At 31.7% G+C, this 17539-nt stretch overlaps 3 protein-coding genes across 6 annotated transcripts; all 3 read right to left on the reverse strand.

Annotated features, from left to right (window-relative positions):
- Positions 1-1751: 1751 nt before the first annotated feature.
- Positions 1752-5130, reverse strand: LOC126660762 (uncharacterized). Its single transcript, XM_050354423.2, has 2 exons — positions 3414-5130; positions 1752-2223 (listed from the first exon to the last, which is right to left on the reverse strand). Exons 1-2 carry the CDS (start codon positions 4587-4589, stop codon positions 1828-1830), a joined length of 1572 nt encoding a protein of 523 aa, XP_050210380.1. The 5' UTR covers positions 4590-5130; the 3' UTR covers positions 1752-1827.
- Positions 5131-5226: 96 nt separating this feature from the next.
- Positions 5227-9566, reverse strand: LOC126660764 (serine/threonine-protein kinase PEPKR2-like). 4 transcript variants are annotated; one of them, XM_050354427.2, is made up of 5 exons: positions 9393-9566; positions 8838-8937; positions 7798-8586; positions 7042-7338; positions 5227-5896 (listed from the first exon to the last, which is right to left on the reverse strand). In XM_050354427.2, the coding sequence occupies exons 3-5, from the start codon at positions 8534-8536 to the stop codon at positions 5535-5537; spliced, it is 1398 nt and encodes a 465-aa protein (XP_050210384.1). In that variant the 5' UTR covers positions 8537-8586; positions 8838-8937; positions 9393-9566; the 3' UTR covers positions 5227-5534. The 4 variants fall into 4 exon arrangements, with proteins under 4 accessions (XP_050210384.1, XP_050210381.1, XP_050210382.1 ...); XM_050354424.2 differs by having other exon boundaries at positions 7798-8724; XM_050354425.2 differs by lacking the exon at positions 9393-9566 and adding an exon at positions 9248-9376 and having other exon boundaries at positions 7798-8937.
- Positions 9567-10279: 713 nt separating this feature from the next.
- LOC126659594 (pentatricopeptide repeat-containing protein At5g09450, mitochondrial) lies at positions 10280-13136 on the reverse strand. The gene is made up of 3 exons (XM_050352891.2): positions 13037-13136; positions 12667-12943; positions 10280-11520 (listed from the first exon to the last, which is right to left on the reverse strand). Exons 1-3 carry the CDS (start codon positions 13069-13071, stop codon positions 10621-10623), a joined length of 1212 nt encoding a protein of 403 aa, XP_050208848.1. The 5' UTR covers positions 13072-13136; the 3' UTR covers positions 10280-10620.
- Positions 13137-17539: the final 4403 nt, after the last annotated feature.

The raw sequence follows: 17539 nt of genomic DNA on the forward strand, positions 1-17539 counted from the left end.
AAGGCACGAACTTTCATATTGTTTCAAATTCATTATTTTAATGTATTTTTATTAACTAAATTCTTCACTAAACCATTAATAAAATACCCAGTTATTAATAAACATCACATCTTATTATCTTTCGGTTAGAGTATCTAGGATTAGGAATTTTTTTTTATAAAATACACTGAATTTTACTTTGGTGATAGATTTGAAATAAAATAAAAGTTCATGCCTTTAAATGACAACTTTTAAAGGTCATGATTAAAATGAAACTTCGTGTAAAGTTCGTAATTTTTTTAGAAATTAACCCTAATAATTTACTCTTTGGTATTTTTTATTCAAATGATTTGATATCTCATTTTCAATTCCATTGAAAATTAGGAACTTCTATTAGTATTCATAAAAAAAAAAAGGAACTTCTATTAGTTTAACTAACAATTTTGTATTCACTTTCAAATAATTTAATACCTCACTTTCAATTTTGTTAACAATTTGATATCTTACTTTCAATTACATGTTAACTATATGGTACTTCACTTTCATTAACAATTTGGTACTTTACTTCCATTAACAATTTAGTATTCAGATATAACAGCAGGTTGTAATTGTTTGTAAAAATAAAAGTGAGATATAAAATTATCTGATTTTTAAATAAAATATTTTAAACTGTGAATTATAACATATATGGGAATCACACACTAATTTGCTTTTTTTTTTTTTAACAAAGAAACTGTTGATATATGATGTTAAGGACAAAATCCTAGAATTTTAGTTTGGTCTAATTCGATTTTATAATTTTTAAAATTCGATCAATTTTTTTTTATATAGAACAACTTATAAATTTATTAACAATAATATGAATAGGGAAAAGGTGCAAAAATGACCCTCATGTATACCTCATGTATCTTATTGGCACTTCATGTATTTCGGATCTCAAATATGACCCTAACGTTGCGAAAAAGTATCAAAAAAACACAAAACATGGACGACGTTAAACATAAATGTGTACGGCCTTAAACGGAAATGTTAACGGAAGGGTCATTTTTGACACTTTTTCAAGACGTTAGGGTCCTTTTTGAGATCCGAAATACATGAGGTGCCAACATGAGACACGGGCTATACATTAGGGTCATTTTTGCACCTTTTCCCATATGAATATAATTTTTCAACTTCCATAAATTTAAACTAATAAGTCAACTTTTATAAATTCAAACTAATAAGCCAAATTCACTTGTAATAATTTTCATTTAAACTTCAGTTTTATAATATAGCATAGATTATATTATATTTAGCATATCTTATTCTTAAGACAGATCACTAAAACTATATATATTTAATTTATTTTATGACATAATCACTCTCTAAATCCAAACTTCCGCGTCTTTTATTATTTGTAACTAAACCTAATTTTTATAATTATGTCTAATTTTAATTTGAAAACTTCTTTGATTTTTTGCAATTGTGTCCAAAATTATGATTTTGATTTTCTAAATCCAAATCTTCATATTTTTGTCATTTACAACCAATTTTAAAAATGATATCTAGCTTTTAGAAATAGTTAGTTTAAATATCTGGTCGCAGTTGATAAAATATACAAATTTTTGGATCTAAAAATGAAATTTAAAGGTTTAGATTTAATTACAACAAAAAATCTTTTAAATTTGACATAATTATGAAAATTTAAAAGTTTGGTTATAATTAACAAAAAAAATACGAAGGTTTGGATTGAAAAATAATTTAGGCTTTTTTTTATTTAAAAGGGTTAACTATGCTCATTGAAGACGATTCAAGGTTCATTAAAACACTAATGAAAAAGGAGTAACAAAGAGATTGTAAATATATAATCTAACAACCACATGCACTTGAATTTAAACCACTAAGTTTACTCTTATTTAACATTCCCATCTTTCTTAATCTAACTTCATCTAAAACATTCCGACCCCATTCCGAAAAATAAGTCTCGTTGAATCCGATCTTACCCCCTTTAAAGATCGGCATACACCGGGGATCATCATCGCGGTAGGGGCAGTGATCGCCGTCGGGGTCTCGCCATGCGCCTTGATGCTTCATGCCGCACCAACTAGCCATCCAATGGTAAACAAATTGACCTACACCAGCAAGTTTTAACCATCCTTTGGGGAAAAATTCCATCACACTACTGTTTTTGTCCATTAAGAACATGTTGGTTAATTGAGCTCCATGAGGGGATATTAAAATATCTGTCATGCTCATTAACTTCACCTGTTTATATTAATTGAAGAATTTAATTTAGATAATCTAGAGATGAAAATAAGATCATGCATGTAACGATTAGATTTAAATTAGTAGCAGAAATTGATATCCAATTACCAGGTTAATTAAACTATTAGGATCCAAACTTTGTATGACATATTAAATTGATACCCTAACTTTAATTTATATCTTTTTAGTACCTTAGAATATTTTATGAGTGACATTTCATGTGAGATCTAGTAGTTTTGAAATAGGCAAAATCCACACTGAGGCCCCTTTACTTTACCAGTTTTGTTCGAAAGGCCCCTACCTTAAAGTTGTTTATGTTTGGGTCCTTATACTTGGCAAAATTTTGATTTTCAGGTCCTTTTGAGGGACTGGGGGAACAAAAAAATTGTAAATAGAGGGACTGGAAAAAACTAAAAAAGGACCCAAAAATTAAAAATTATATAAGTACAGGGACCGGAAGAACAAAATAATAGTACAAGGACTTTTAAAAAAAATGATATAGTATAAGAGTCTTTAGATGGGTTTAGCCTTTGAAATATAACAAATTTGTGTATGTGAGCCGAATTTGCCACATTTGCAACATCAACTACTCAAATGGTATTATTGCTGGATAGCATTTTATTAAAGTCATGGGTTTATTTTCCCTACAAACACTCTCTTCTCCAACTATTAAAAAAAACTACTGACTTTTTTTTTAAAAATTTAATGAACATTTTCAGTGGAGTAATTATAGACGGACCTGCATAGAATATATAGTGAATAATTTTTCACTTTATAAACTTTAATATTCAAGTAATAATATTAATATATGTATTAATAAATTTTTATCTAAGCTAAAATATTTATTTTGCCCACCTTTTTTAAATCATTATAAAAGATAAATTATGTTACATTTTCCCCCAAAAGTAACATTAGGCTTAGGCTTCAGAACTTGGACAAAAAAAGAAGTAACTTGGACAAAAAGAAACGAAGTGACTTAGACAAATCTTTTTTGTCGATAACCTCAGACCACCCCATTTGGGATCAGAATCTTTTTAAAATTAGAGGAATTTTTAATAAATAGAGGTAAATTTATAATGAATTTAGGATTAGATGAAGGTTAATTTCGGAATGCCGGAAAATTCTAGTTCTGTCACTTTCCGTAATATATTGATATTTTGCTGAAAAAACAACTGGATTTTTAAAGTTACCTGTTCACAAAAAGTAAGATTATTGGAGTAAGCCACCTTCAACTTGCAACCATCAACTTTAGCACATTGCTTGGCAAAAATTTCAATAACAAAAGACTCATTCTTGAAGGATCTTGCACCACTTCTCATAAACAAAGTCATACCAATCACAGGCAAACCATCCTCATTAACCCTAATTCCACTCTCCAAGCTCACATTACAGTAAACCCTAGCTTTACACCTCATCAAATCATAAGTTTCAATTCTTCTATTTCTTGACATGCCACCTTCATTATGCCTCATCACAATAGCTTTTTCAAAGCAAATTGGTTCATTTTTGTCCCATTTAGACCCTTCAATGTAGTTTGGTGGTGCACCAAATGTAGCCATGGTTAGATTATTTAGCCATGGACCCATCTTGAATCTAAGCTCACCCCAATGATATAAGACCCATCTATTAGGTAATTCACATTGATTTCTTGCATGCCAAGCAACAAATGGTAGTATAGATGATAAACCATGCCAAATATTTTCATAATTGTAATGGTTATATGATACAAAAGTTAAACCTTTCAGAAGGGTAGTGTTAAAAGGTAGGGTTTCAGGCCAAGCTAAAGCATATGAATTCCACGAACCGTCGTGAGTGTTATTACCTTTTAAACAAAGAACCCGACCTTGGGATGATTTTGAAGGAAATCGTTGGTATTGAACTTCGCCTTCATGATCCTGTGTATCAAATGTGGAACTCATGAACCATGTGTGGCCTTCCAGTGGTTTATTTTTGTAACGTAAATCTTTGATAGGAAGAAACGTGACTGCTTGTTTCAGTCGTGTTTCTGCTGCAGATTTGTGCATGAAAGACCATGATGATGGTGGATAATGGAGGGATTGGATTTGAGCAAGTGTGAAGAGAGTGACACATAAAGGAATTATAAGAAAGATTGAGAGTTTAAGGGAGAAGAAACAAAATGAAGATGTAGAGAGTTGATTATGAGGTTTCTTTGGACTAATTGGTGCTTTAGCCATTGTGTTTTTTTTTATACAAAAATAGTTTTTTAGATACTCATAAATGCATATACTAAAAAGGATAATGAAACTACAGATTTTGAGCCGGTTTTTTGGGAAGAAAAGCAAAAACTCTAGTAAAAAGAAGAAAATGACAAAAGCAAGTGATGATTGAAAAAAGGGAAGAAGCATATATCATGTGACTGAAACTAGTGAAGTAATGATATAGCTAGAGGTGTTCGAAAATCAAAATAAACCGTATATCCAATCGACAAATTTAGTTCAATTTGGTTTGATACTAAAAAATTTAGTTTTTCAATTCGATTCAGTTTTGAACGTAAAAAAATCCAGTTCGGTTTAGTTTGAAAAAAATTTACATTCTTGTAACTCAACTTCATTTTATCTAGAAAAAAATAATTAAATCGGTTCAATTTGATTCAAACCAAATGCACACGCCTAGGATTCACAGATATAAAAAAAAACTCAACACCGCATAATCTTATGAGCCACTCAATCGATCTTTCTCGTCATTATCATGATCTTTCATGCACAAATGGCATGCAAGAATGCACCACCACATGATGCAGAAATAATGAGAAACTCAAGTCCACGGCAGAAACAAGACTAAAACAAGCAATTCCCTTCATTATGAAGTCCATTTTCAGTTTTTCAGCTTCATTTCAACCCTATTTATCTTATGAAAACCTTAATCTACTTAAATTAGCACCTAGATCTAATGGCACAAAGCTAAGAGATGAATGCATCAATCTATGTCGTTAAAACGTGTGAAACAGTAATGAAATAGAAGCGCGCCAAGTCAGGCTAAGTATAGCATTGAACCAGACAAGTTCTGTTATTAATAAACTATATACATTGGTAAAAAACTAGTGCACAATATTTCTAGTTAGGCATATGGTTAAACATAATCGCCCAGACTCTATTTACAGTGAAATCACAAGCCAAGCATGCCATGTCAAGCTAAACACACAGTTAAAGAAAGAGGGAGAGCGCATAAAACACACTAGTTAAGTTTCATACCGTTCTCACAGCTGATATATATACTCGGTATCATTTCACTCCCATTGTCATCTTATCGCTCATGCAGCAGCGACGTATCAGGATACCAGTTATTGATGATCAGAAAGCTGCACAGAGACTGTTAACCTTAATGTTAGAGGAACACTCTTGTTGGATAGGGATAGCAGGACCACAAAGCCTGCTTCTCTTTGGTTCAGATATTCTGACACGTGATATTGCCATAGCGAGAACATCAACCAATCCGCAGTCTTGTTCATCCAACCTGTTTGTTGAACCGCCGGATGGCGAAATCAGGCTAGAATCATCATTAAGAGTACTGGTCGCTATATCGCATCTCTCCGATTCCATCCATGCTTTGAGAGTCAGTTGTCGAGAAGTTAGTCTAACATCGTTTCTTAACTTTGGTGTCATTTTAAGTCCCCTCAGGGTAGGTTCTGTATAGAACAAGATCCATGGATGCCCTGCAAATCCCACATCATGAATACATTTAATAGATCATAAAAAGACTTCATAATATATGCAGAGCTTGGTTTGTATTTAGTCTTGAAAGGAAAAGATGAGAAAAAAGGAGCAAACAAAAAATTATTATACACAATGAGAACTGCTCCATTTCGCTATTAATTTCACATACAAGGGCATATTGTTACAGATCTCCCATTGTTACCTAGTAAAATTCATCAGACAACACACAGCACTGAGTGCCTGAGTGCGATTAGCACAACCAAAGTCTTACTCTGCAAATACACCCCATACTCCAGATAGTTGATATTAATATGTCACTTCAACAAAGTTCCACAAATCAAAAAGCAATAAAACTAGTTTATTGAGCAGCAAAAGAGCATGGTGCTGTGTTTCAAATAACTGAAGGCCAATAAAAGCTATGAGGTCGTACTATCATTGAGGTGAAATTTGGATTTTGGAGACAGTCATAAAAGGATAGATACATAAAAGAATTTTGATTCAGACCCCACATTTTTGAGACACGAATGCTTGAAACAATCTGCCATCATCCAAGATAACTATAAACTGTGCAAGAAGAGATACTAAAGGGCGTAATCCTGGAACAATCAGAAGAAATCGATGCCTCAAAGCCATAAAATCTTACAAAATAAAAAAGCTAAACTAAGACATAAAAACAGGAGGCTTCTCAAATATCTAGATCTAACAACAGTAGTGAAAACTCCAGGATTCCAGAGAATCTGAAAATTCCCCAGCCAGCCCTATCCAATAGTTTAGTAAAAATTCCAGAAAAGGACTAACTAGGACACCAAAGAGGAGGCTTCTCAAAAATGTAGATGTAACAGCAGTAGTGAAGAACTCCAGTACTTCAGATTATCTCCAAATTCCGCAGCCCCTTGCTCTCGGAACCCAACATTAAACACATTGATTACACTATAGAGCATCATGTTCCTAATTCCATTCCAAATAGCTACTCATAATCTGTTTAGCTTGGATATCTGATTAATACAACCAGTAGTATTAAGTGTGAAATCCTTACCAGGCATATTCTTTTAGTTAAATGTTAGTCTAATGATTAATATAAGTTCGAAAACCCTTCCTATGTTTAATCTGTTAAAAAATAGACAAGAGGGGTATAAAAGCTTACTTAGTATTTCATCAGCAGTTAGTCTTGCTGAAACATCCCTTGTCAGCATACGGGAGACTAGATCCCTTGCAGGTTTGGATACTGACTCCCATATTCCACTTTCAAAATCAAGATTGGCCTTCTTAATTGCATCAAATACCGCATCCAATGAGTCACCTTGAAATGGAAGAGTGCCAACAAGAAGGGCATGGAGAAGGACACCGGCACTCCAAATGTCAACTTTTTCTGAATAATCTCTCAATAGAACTTCTGGAGCAACATAGGCTGGACTGCCAGCCATACCTGTTAGGCTCTGACCTGTGAAAAAGAAACTGAAGATTATTTGCTACTGCCAAAGAATTACTTATAGATGAGCATGACTGCTCTAATCCTGGCAGTGGAAAAGATACAGGCGCAATATGAGTCAAAAATGCATAAGACACGAAAATGCCGTTCTAAGCATAAAAAAATGAAGGAATAAAAAAACATCCAAAAATATATAGAACTAGCTCATTGCGAAGGAAATGGAGAAATGCAGCCCATTCATTAAAAACGGGGAGAACAAAGAAACTAAAATCCATATAAAGGTTATTGGAGTTTGTATGATGTAATTTCTAACAGTTTTTTCTCTAATATAAGAAATTAGCAGACAAGCAGGTATGGACATCCTCAAAAGAGTTTCTAACCCTATTCCCGAGAAAGCCAAAATGCAAAAGTACGTGCACTCAAGCCTGTACAAGTAGACAAATGACAGGATAGTAAGAGTTCCATTATTACCGTTTGCAATCCTCACAGCTAGCCCAAAATCTGCAAGCTTTATACTCCCCGATGTAGTAAGGAGGATGTTCTCAGGCTTTATGTCACGATGAACAACGCCTATATCATGACAATATTTGATGACTGATACCAACTCCCTCAATATATTAGCAGCACGATGCTCTGAATATTGCCCTTCCCTAGCCATCTGGTCAAGCAGCCGTCCCTCAGAACAGAGCTCCATCACAAGATAAAACGATTCTGAATCCTCATACACTGCCTTCAATGTCACAACGCCTGGATGACCAGAAAGGTGCTGCATTATCTCCACCTCTCGATGTACAAGATCTTCACCCTTCTTCAACATTTTGCATGCAAACTCTTCTCCGGTAATTTTACTTCTGCACAACACCACGGACCCAAACTTCCCTTGCCCAATTTTAGCACCCAAATCATAATGTTGTTCAATCTTTTTCTTCCTGCCTAATTGTGTGACTGAATCTATACACCCGATTTTCCTCTTATGACCCCTACAGGGTGGATCCAGCGAGGAACTTGTACAATGTGGGGCAGTTACAGCTCCTTTAACTATCCTCCTATTGGAGCCAGTTTCCTTGCCTTCATTCTCCTTACATTTTTTCTTCTGCCTTGAGTAATCTTCCAACGATAAGCGGGACCAAATAACAGTAGATGAAGTTAATAACTTTCCATACGATGGAAAAATTTCAAGACCTTTTCTTTTCCTTCTTAAGGACTCCATCAAATGTCTAGATCAAGCAACTATCAAATGCCCCCAAAATAAAATGCAACCTAAAAGAGAAACTACATCTTTAAACAAGTAATATCGCTCTAAGAAAGCATAAACCAAATGATGAACAACTAGGAGTTTCTTCAAGTTAAATCAAAGTAACAACCATTCTATCACAAGATTCAATCCTTGCATATGTTCTGCAATTCCCGAAAAAGCATAACAATGAGAACATAACAGTCTTGCACTCTACTCCACAATCGAAAGCCTTAACAATTATACGTAATCAACTTTTAAAAGATTAGTAATCGACCTTTGAATGTCAGAGGCCTCTCATTCTTCTTCTTCTGAACCATGTTAGCTGACAATTCGAAGACTTTAGGCATGGATTTATCTTCATATCTGAACAATATCTGCAAACATATAGACCACCACATAAATCTCAATTCATCTGCTAAAATTTGCTAAAAAAGTATATATATATATAAACAAATCACATGAGACAACCTGTACTAGTTGTAAATTACAAAAACAACTAAGCACAAAGCACACACCTTGCTAAATAAACTGAAAACAGATGGAAAAAAATCTTGCCAATTTAGTTATCTAATAATCCTTGATTTTCTCATGAAACAAACAGAAAACCAATCCTATATTTTCTCAGGAAATAACTAAAACCAAAACCAAAACCAAAAAAAACGAAAATACCCAAAAAGATTGCACCTTTTTATCTAATCCTTGATTTTCTCAGGAAATTAACAAAGCCCATTTGCTAAAATCTCATACCAAATTTTCCCAGGAAACAAACAGAACCCAGAAACAAAACCAAATAAAAATAGAGAGAAAAAAATGTGAAAAAAGTATGTACCTTCTTCATAGAGAAGAAAAAGGAGAAATGGGTGATTGAATTGAAAACTTTATACGTTTGATTGAAAAGAAAGTTTAATTCTTTTTTTATTTTGATTTTAATTTTAGTTTTGAAATTGTACGGAGAAACTGGTTAGGACCCACAGTTTGGTAATCCGGTGGTAATGACAGTGGTGGTGATGATGAAGTTACCCGCCACTTTTTTACTTTCTGAAGATCAAACACTATTTTATGTAAGAAAATAAAAAACGAGTAAAGGGTCATTCAGGTTCCTGAATTTGTGTGTCGGACTCATTTAATTCATATTTTTAGTTGTTTTAGTTAATTTAGAATAATATTTTTTAATTTTAAATTAATTAGAGATAATACTTTCTATTATTAGGTCAACTAACTTTGAAATTGGATCATCGAGATCACTGGATTCATTTAGTTTGTGTAATTTTAAAATTAAGTGTGATTTAAACGATTTTGACATACAAATTTAGCAATTTGCTCACTCAAATTTGTAAATAATGAGCAATTAACAAATAAATTAATTCTGTAAATAATCTGTCATACACTTAATAATTATGAGCTATTAATTTTATTTTAGTAAATTAGTTTACAAGTTGAGGGTGCCAATTTGGAGGACAATAGCTTACAAGTTGAAGAGGCAAATTACTAAAATAAAACTAATTGACTATAATCATAAAATTTGTAACCGATTTGCCTATAAAATTAATTTATGTATTAATTGCAATTGCTTACAAATTGAGAAGGTAAATTTATTTAAGTCAAAACAATATTGCCAAATTGAATGAGATTTTAAATGACAGCAAATGCTTAATACCATTTTCATACAACAGATTATATCAGCAATTTTGTTGTGCACCACTTGAGTCAATATGATGAAGTATGAAAGAAAGTATATCTGAATAAAGTAATAAACCATCCACTGCATTTATTCTCATTCTTTAGCTCTCCATCAGAAATTACATAAAATTTCCTAAACATCAAAAGCTTGCATTGATGACTTGAGCATGTGCAGTGATGACTTGAGCATGTGCAGTGATGAATTGCACACAGAATTTATGGAATGAAACGGATAGGAGAGAGTAAAGTAGTGATACCAAACTGTGGTAATCAGCATGTCCGTCTTGCATTCGTTGCGGAGCTGCACTTGTACATACTCTCTTTCGAAATGTACGAACACAAATCAAAAAAATATTTCACCCTGATCAAAGAAAGAATTAGTTTGTTGGGTTGGTGGGGTCACAATCCCTTTCGATCAGAAGCATATGATAGCTGTTCGCGGTTTCAGTAAATCCAGCGCTTGCCAAAGCATCCAAAAGCCGGTTACATGCAGCAATATCGAAGTCTGTGGTAGTAGATTGTTTCCACTGATCAAGAACCTCTCCAGCTTCTTTCAATTTTCCGAGCATCATGTATGAAGAAAGAATGGAAATAAAGTTTCTATTCGTCATTTTTTGTTTAGTCATTCTCAACGATTTCCATATTTGATCGACTTTATCGTTGTTCCTTACACCTGCATACAGCATCATAAGGAAGTCATATGTTATCCATTCTCTTTGAGTGATACTTTTCTGTGCTTCAATTACCGAACTCGACTCTGCATTCACAAGACGACTTGCTTTCACATATATGTTGGCTATGTCAATGTATCTAAGCCAGTCCTCATTACAACCAGAGTCGTGCTTCATCTCATTTAAAATCTCTGTAACTCGATCCATATTTAGGGTAGCAGCACATGAGCTTATCCATAGATTGTAAGTGAAGATGTCGGGGGCAACATTCTGACGTTTCAGTTCTTCAACGACTGATGAGACCTTCTCTACCTGCCCGATTGACATATATAAAGTCATCATCTCATTGTATGTGACAGCGGTGAAAGACAGGTTTGATTCCTTAATTCTCTCATAAAGCTCTTCAGCCTTTTCATGCAGTTTCAACCCAGCATAAGAATGGAGGAGAGCAGTATATGTTTCACTAGTTTTTGCTGTTATAGGCAGACCTTCAAAGTAGCGTTCCGCAGAATCAATACCAAAAACCTTTGTCATCAAGTCAATACGGGTTGCATAGTCGGTGTCCAATAACTCAAAATTTTGATTAGCAACCATCCACTCTGAAATCTACAAATCATATTAGTTACAAAACAGAAATTAATGGCATTATTGGTCGGCAGATGCTACAAAAAGTCAAGTACTTTCAAAACAAGAAAAAATGTCAACTTCGATTCTCATGTAACATCATCTAATTTCATAACTTTAAGCACAGGCGGAACTATAACAACTCATGAAACCAACGCATTATATAATTCAAGAATTTTACACTTTATTTTGTTTCAAATTAAATCAGTGGAACATAAGCAGACAATCCAGAGAGAAAATAATTAAGAGCAATAAATGTGACCAAACAATTTTTTTCAGTTATTAACTAGATTTAGCAATAAGCATTGATTCCAGAAGTATAGGAAAGTTTCATATTAAACTCTCATTCTTATAGTCAGTGTTCGTAAGATTGCATTCTTTTATCCTTCATATGGTTAACCTTAAGGTTTATCCCTCCCAGCACTTTTACAATCCCACTTGTTCTAATATGGCACCGGATAAGCGATGACCATCTCAGTTATTATCCTATAAGTTAAAGCCTTTCTCCTTTATTTTTAACTATTGACCAACGCTGAGAAAATTTATCATAAACAGTTTGACATGAAAAACAGATCAATACACGGGCATAAGTCAGTAACTGTTAATCATCGACACGTGACTTTAGCAGTGCATTCAAGAAAAGAAACAGAGCATTGTTTCTAATCCTACAAAATTAAACGAGACAACTAATACCCATTCACTGTTCTGCATCATATTCCATCATCGAACGAATAAGAATAATAACAATAAGAAATACTGCAATGTATAACAAGAGCCACACTGCAACCAAAGTGTTAAAGAAAATACTATTCCATAAACAAGCATCTATCAAGCACGATTTAGATTCTCTATCTCAAATTTAATCTGCCATATATAAGTTATAACTAAATACCACTAATCTATGCCTACACAGCCACACTTAATCACACTCAACAATTCATTTTGTGACGGATTCTTCCATCACAAATTCAATCATGTCAATTTGACTAATCCGCCACAAATTGTGACAGCAGTGTCCGTCACTAATCAGCACATTCGTAAAATAATTTTAGAAATTATCTTCCGACTAATTTAAATTGTACAGACAAAATAGAAATGTAAAAACAAAAAGATAGAAAATTTATTCACCTCAAGTGCATGTTTATACCGCTGTAACTTCCTAAGCTCTTTAGAAATATTTCTGAGCTCAGAAACAGTAACAGAATTGCCTTCACTAACCCAGTTCTGAATAATATTAGTAGCACTTCTTTTTGGAAGTCTGAGCCTAAAAATTTTAGTTTTCAAATCATCTCCATTTTCTTTAGAATTCCAATCCTCTTCTAATTCCGCACTTTTCAATGCACCTGAAGAGAATAATTGACGATTTAATTTCCAATTCCCAATTCCACCGCTGATTCTCAATTTCCTAGGGTTTATGCATACAAATTGTGGAGTTAGCTCAAAATTAGATTTAAAAAGCTTGTTTTTAATTTATGAGTTAGGGATTTAGAGAGCTTACCTTTGGAGATTGAAGAGATGTGATCGAGACGCCATTGCTGCTTTTGCTCTAGAGAAAGAGTGAGTAAAATGGTTAACTTAAGACCCTTTAGAACAAATAATGAAATTACATTTAGATACCTCTTACTTAAAAATCAAACTATTTAGCCCTCTCATTTTTAATTCTGGTAATGATTATGAGCCTTTGTTAAAGCTCAAATAAAAAAATTAAACACCAAAACTATTCTTGACTCGTATTAAATTTAAAATTAGGAATCTAATTGACAATTTTCTCTGAATAAAGGATCAATTCACCCACTCAACCTGACACAAAATATCAAATGAGTCATTTTGGAAGCTTTTGAGTCAAACTAACCCACAACTTAGCAAATTCATATCAATTCAACCCGCAACTTAGCAAACCGGATCAATTTCACCCTTCTGACACAAAAAAGGAGAGTGGATTATCTAATTAAAAAAATTAATCCTTATCAATTCTAAATAATTTAAGTAACACTAATTAAAATTTTAAAAAACTGATATCCCCCATCGCCGCAACTTACAGCTCGAAAATCAAAAACCGACACCCGCCACCGCCGCCTCGACCACCGCCAAAGAATCTATCTAAGGAGCATATCCGCTCCACCACAATGAGGAGCTGCAGATCTGCACCTCCGGGAGAGGAGTAGAGCTCCTCATTTTGAAGGAGTTGCTGCTCTTCCGGCTTAATTGAACCAGTTTATTTGAACCCATTAAAAGTAAAAAAAGATCTAGTTTTTGACAACTAATATCCATTAAAAGTAAAAAAAATGAGCCGGTTTAATTTCGGTTAATATTTTGGTATTAGTATGTCAAAAAAACACTGGAAGAAAAACGAAAACACCAATAACAAATTCATATTCACCTAATAAGCATTTAATGACATTCATACAAACCAGTCAATAAAATCAAAAATTTATATCAAGAAAAAAATTGGAAAAACAGTGAAAATCCATAAAATACACCTAAAAACGTTGAAAAAAAAGATCCATATAATACTGTCAACCGTGTTTTAGAGGTTTATAGTTGTTTATGGAAAACATTATTAAATTAAATATAAATATAATTTTTCTAATCCATAATTAATATAATTATTATTGTTTGACGAGTCACACTACGAGTCATGTGTGAAACACATAAAACAACAATAGTATATATATATGCAAAAATTTCTTTATTTATATACATTTAGAGAAGTTCACTTAAGAGGAATTTCTCGATCGAAAAGCTATCTTCAAAAGTTTTCGTGCAAAATGTCCCTTCATGTCTCGATCGGGAAATATGTATGTCTCGATCGGGAAATCTGTTTTAAATTTACTTCTCAATTGAGACAAGCACAAAGGTGAGGCTTCTTGATTGATAGAGACATGTCATGAGCCTTATTTTGCTTCAATTTTGCGCTCTACCTTTCAACTTCATGATATCTTCAATTCTTCACGCTTTTAATCCAAAATAGTCTCGTAAACGCTCTGTTTCAGTGAAACGCTTACACACGCAATAAGACATATAAACAATTAAAAACGCATGATAAAACATAACAAAGCGATGCAAAAAACGAATTAAATACTAGGAGCATTCTACTCTATCAATACGTGCATTTTATATATACTAATTTTTCTTATGAACTCAATATATTTTTAGTATTGTTAGATGTTATCCTTGTATAGGTGTTGTTTTGTAGGTGATTTATGCAAGAAATTCATGAAAAACGAGCCATGAATTGAGCAATTTAATGATGGATGGCTTATTCGGAATTCTATGAAAACTAGGTCGATGCTCGCGTGTTGCGCGGATAAAATAAATAATTTTAAATTTTATATTATTTTTTTAAAATTTTAAAATTTATAGTCTTATTTAAAATAATAGTTTGAATTCGTTAATATAAGATAATACTTTTGAACTGAATTTATTAATTCAATATGATTTAACTAAATGTAAAATACAATATAGTGATTGATTTTAAAAATACTTTTTAATCATCATAATAATAATTATGTTTATAAATTGTGAAATGTTTTACAAATAGGAAATTAATTAAAAATAAAATCGCTTAATAAAATTTTGATGTGCCACTTGATAATTTTTTGTTTATTCTCTCTAAATGTCTCAATGTCAATATATTAATATAGTATGATATGATATGATTTTTAATCATCACGATAATAATTATTATTATAACTCTAATTAAACTATAGGAACAAAATACAATCCTCAATTATCAAAAAAGAAATTAACCTCTTTCAAATGTAATAGTAAAAGCCAACAAGCACAATAACACAATGAAAAGGAATAATTGTCAATTAGCAAAACTCATCCATCTTCTTTTAAAATTGATAAATATCTTCAAAAAAATTGAAATTCTGTCATCGAATAGAAAAAAAAGGCGTAATGCCTTAAAAAAAACCCACCTTTCATCCCCTTTTCAATCCTACCCTGACGTTGAAAAATTGTCAATTTTACCCTAGTTTGTATTTTTTCATTTCAATTGTACACTAAAGCATAAAATTGATCTTTTTTTATTTGACAAAAGTTCAATAATTTTTTTTTAAAATGGTCAATTTAATATAAAAAGTTAATCTAATGCAAAAAAGGTCAATTTAAAGAATTTTTGCCAAGTAAAAAAGGGTCAATTTTATGCTTTAAGGTACAATTGAAATGAAAAAAATACAAAATAGGGTAAAATTGACAGATTTGCAACGTCAGGGTAGGATTGAAAAGGAAATGAAAGGTCAAGATATTTTAAGACATTTGCCAAAAAAAAATAAGAACCTCTAACCTGTAAGAAGAACAGTTAGAAATCTAACTGATATTCATGACATGTAAAATTATAAGCAAAAAATAATAATGATCATACAACTTTTGATTGAATCTACAACAGTGAAACAACCGAAAATTCACTCTCTTAATCCCAAAATTGTGTAGCCTATGACTGAATTCGAAGCACATAACCAAATGATTTTATTATTGTGTAAAAAATGGAGAATTTGATACTAATTAGTCTGATTGAAGCTGAAATATATACTGGCAGATGACTTGTGTGGGGGGTTAAGAAGTTATAAATAAAAGGAGTTGAAGCATTTTTTAAATTACAAAGTTGTGCAAATGAAGGAGTGTAACTGTAAGTAATTATTGAAGTAGTTTTTGAAATTGAAAAATTGTGCAAATGAAGGAGTGTAACCGCTAAAATAATTATTCTTTCAAAAGAGACTATAATTGAATCGGAGTTAATTAATATAAATCCACATGTCCGTACCAGATGAATCCACTTGACTAAATGATGTTAAAAGTTATTTTCAAGCTCAACTTTATAATATAGTATAGATATAGATCTCAATAATGACAATAGAATTTTTTTTGAAATTTATATTAAAAAAATAGGTAATATGATTAGCTAATATAGTTTAATAGAATACATAGTTTTTTTTTAATTTAAATTTTTTCAGAAATTTTGTGACGGATTTCTTCCATCACAAAACAAATTTAGACTAGAAAATTAGTGACAGAAAAAATCTGTCACAAACAACATTTGTGACGGATTTTCAATAATCAACAGTTTTTTAGTAATGATATAAAATCTAATCAAGAGAGAAATGTCAAATGACAACTATTATAATTGCGATATCGGTTTTTCTTTTCATTTGCACTTGGTCTCATGATGATCTCTAGTGATTTGTTTTCTTATTGTTTATCTAGTGATACACACATACAAGCTAGTGGCTGTAATAAAATTCAAAACAAATAATAGCAAAAAAAGTAAACTAAATTAACTATAAAAGCCAAGAGATTGTATCAACAATACGCAATCTTGACAGTTTCTTTTGTAATATATAAATGGTTTAATTCCTTAAAAAAACCCCACCTTGCACTTTTTCTTCGTTTATACCCTGAACTTGTAAAAACACCATTTGTACCCAATTTTGGGTTTTTATGTTTCATCTCTACCCAAAAGCATTAAATTGTACTTTTTTCATCTGGAAAAGAGTTTAAAACATACTTTTTTCTATTTTAAAATATACAAATAAATCCTTAAACTTAAAAAATAATCAAATACATCCAAATAATTAATTAATTTTTTAATTTGATAAAATAATAAAAAATTAAAAAAAATTATTATTATTTTTAATTTTTTTTGTCGGAAATATTTTTAAAAAAATTAAAAAAAAAATTCGAAATATTTAAAAAAAATAAAAAAAATTATTATTATTTTTAATTTTTTTGAAAAAGATGGTATTTTTGTACTATTAATAACATTAATATCTAATTCGTATATAAGTTAAAAATGAAGGATTGTTTTAAACTTTTTTTCAAATGAAAAGAGTACAATTTAATGCTTTTGGGTAGAGATGAAACATAAAAACTCAAAATTGGGTACAAATGGTGTTTTTACAAGGTCAGGGTATAAACGGAAAAAAAATACAAGGTGGGGTTTTTTTAAGAAATTAAGCCTATATAAATCAAAAACCAGAAATTCCCTTTAATATTGTAT

This window comes from Mercurialis annua, linkage group LG8 (genome assembly GCF_937616625.2).
Source record: "Mercurialis annua linkage group LG8, ddMerAnnu1.2, whole genome shotgun sequence".
In the NCBI taxonomy this organism is placed as follows: Eukaryota; Viridiplantae; Streptophyta; class Magnoliopsida; order Malpighiales; family Euphorbiaceae; genus Mercurialis; species Mercurialis annua.

Coding starts and splice junctions, on each gene's coding strand:
- LOC126660762 (XM_050354423.2), bottom strand. CDS start 4,589: ATGCTTCTTCCCTTTTTTCAATCATCACTTGCTTTTGTCATTTTCTTC. Junction 2,224..3,413: donor ATCTTACTTTTTGTGAACAG/GTAACTTTAAAA, acceptor TAATATAAACAG/GTGAAGTTAATGAGCATGAC.
- LOC126660764 (XM_050354427.2), bottom strand. CDS start 8,536: ATGGAGTCCTTAAGAAGGAAAAGAAAAGGTCTTGAAATTTTTCCATCG. Junction 7,339..7,797: donor AGCTGTGAGGATTGCAAACG/GTAATAATGGAA, acceptor TCTTTTTCACAG/GTCAGAGCCTAACAGGTATG. Junction 5,897..7,041: donor AACTGCTGATGAAATACTAA/GTAAGCTTTTAT, acceptor TGGGATTTGCAG/GGCATCCATGGATCTTGTTC.
- LOC126659594 (XM_050352891.2), bottom strand. CDS start 13,071: ATGGCGTCTCGATCACATCTCTTCAATCTCCAAAG. Junction 12,944..13,036: donor CATCTCTTCAATCTCCAAAG/GTAAGCTCTCTA, acceptor CATAAACCCTAG/GAAATTGAGAATCAGCGGTG. Junction 11,521..12,666: donor GGTATAAACATGCACTTGAG/GTGAATAAATTT, acceptor TATGATTTGTAG/ATTTCAGAGTGGATGGTTGC.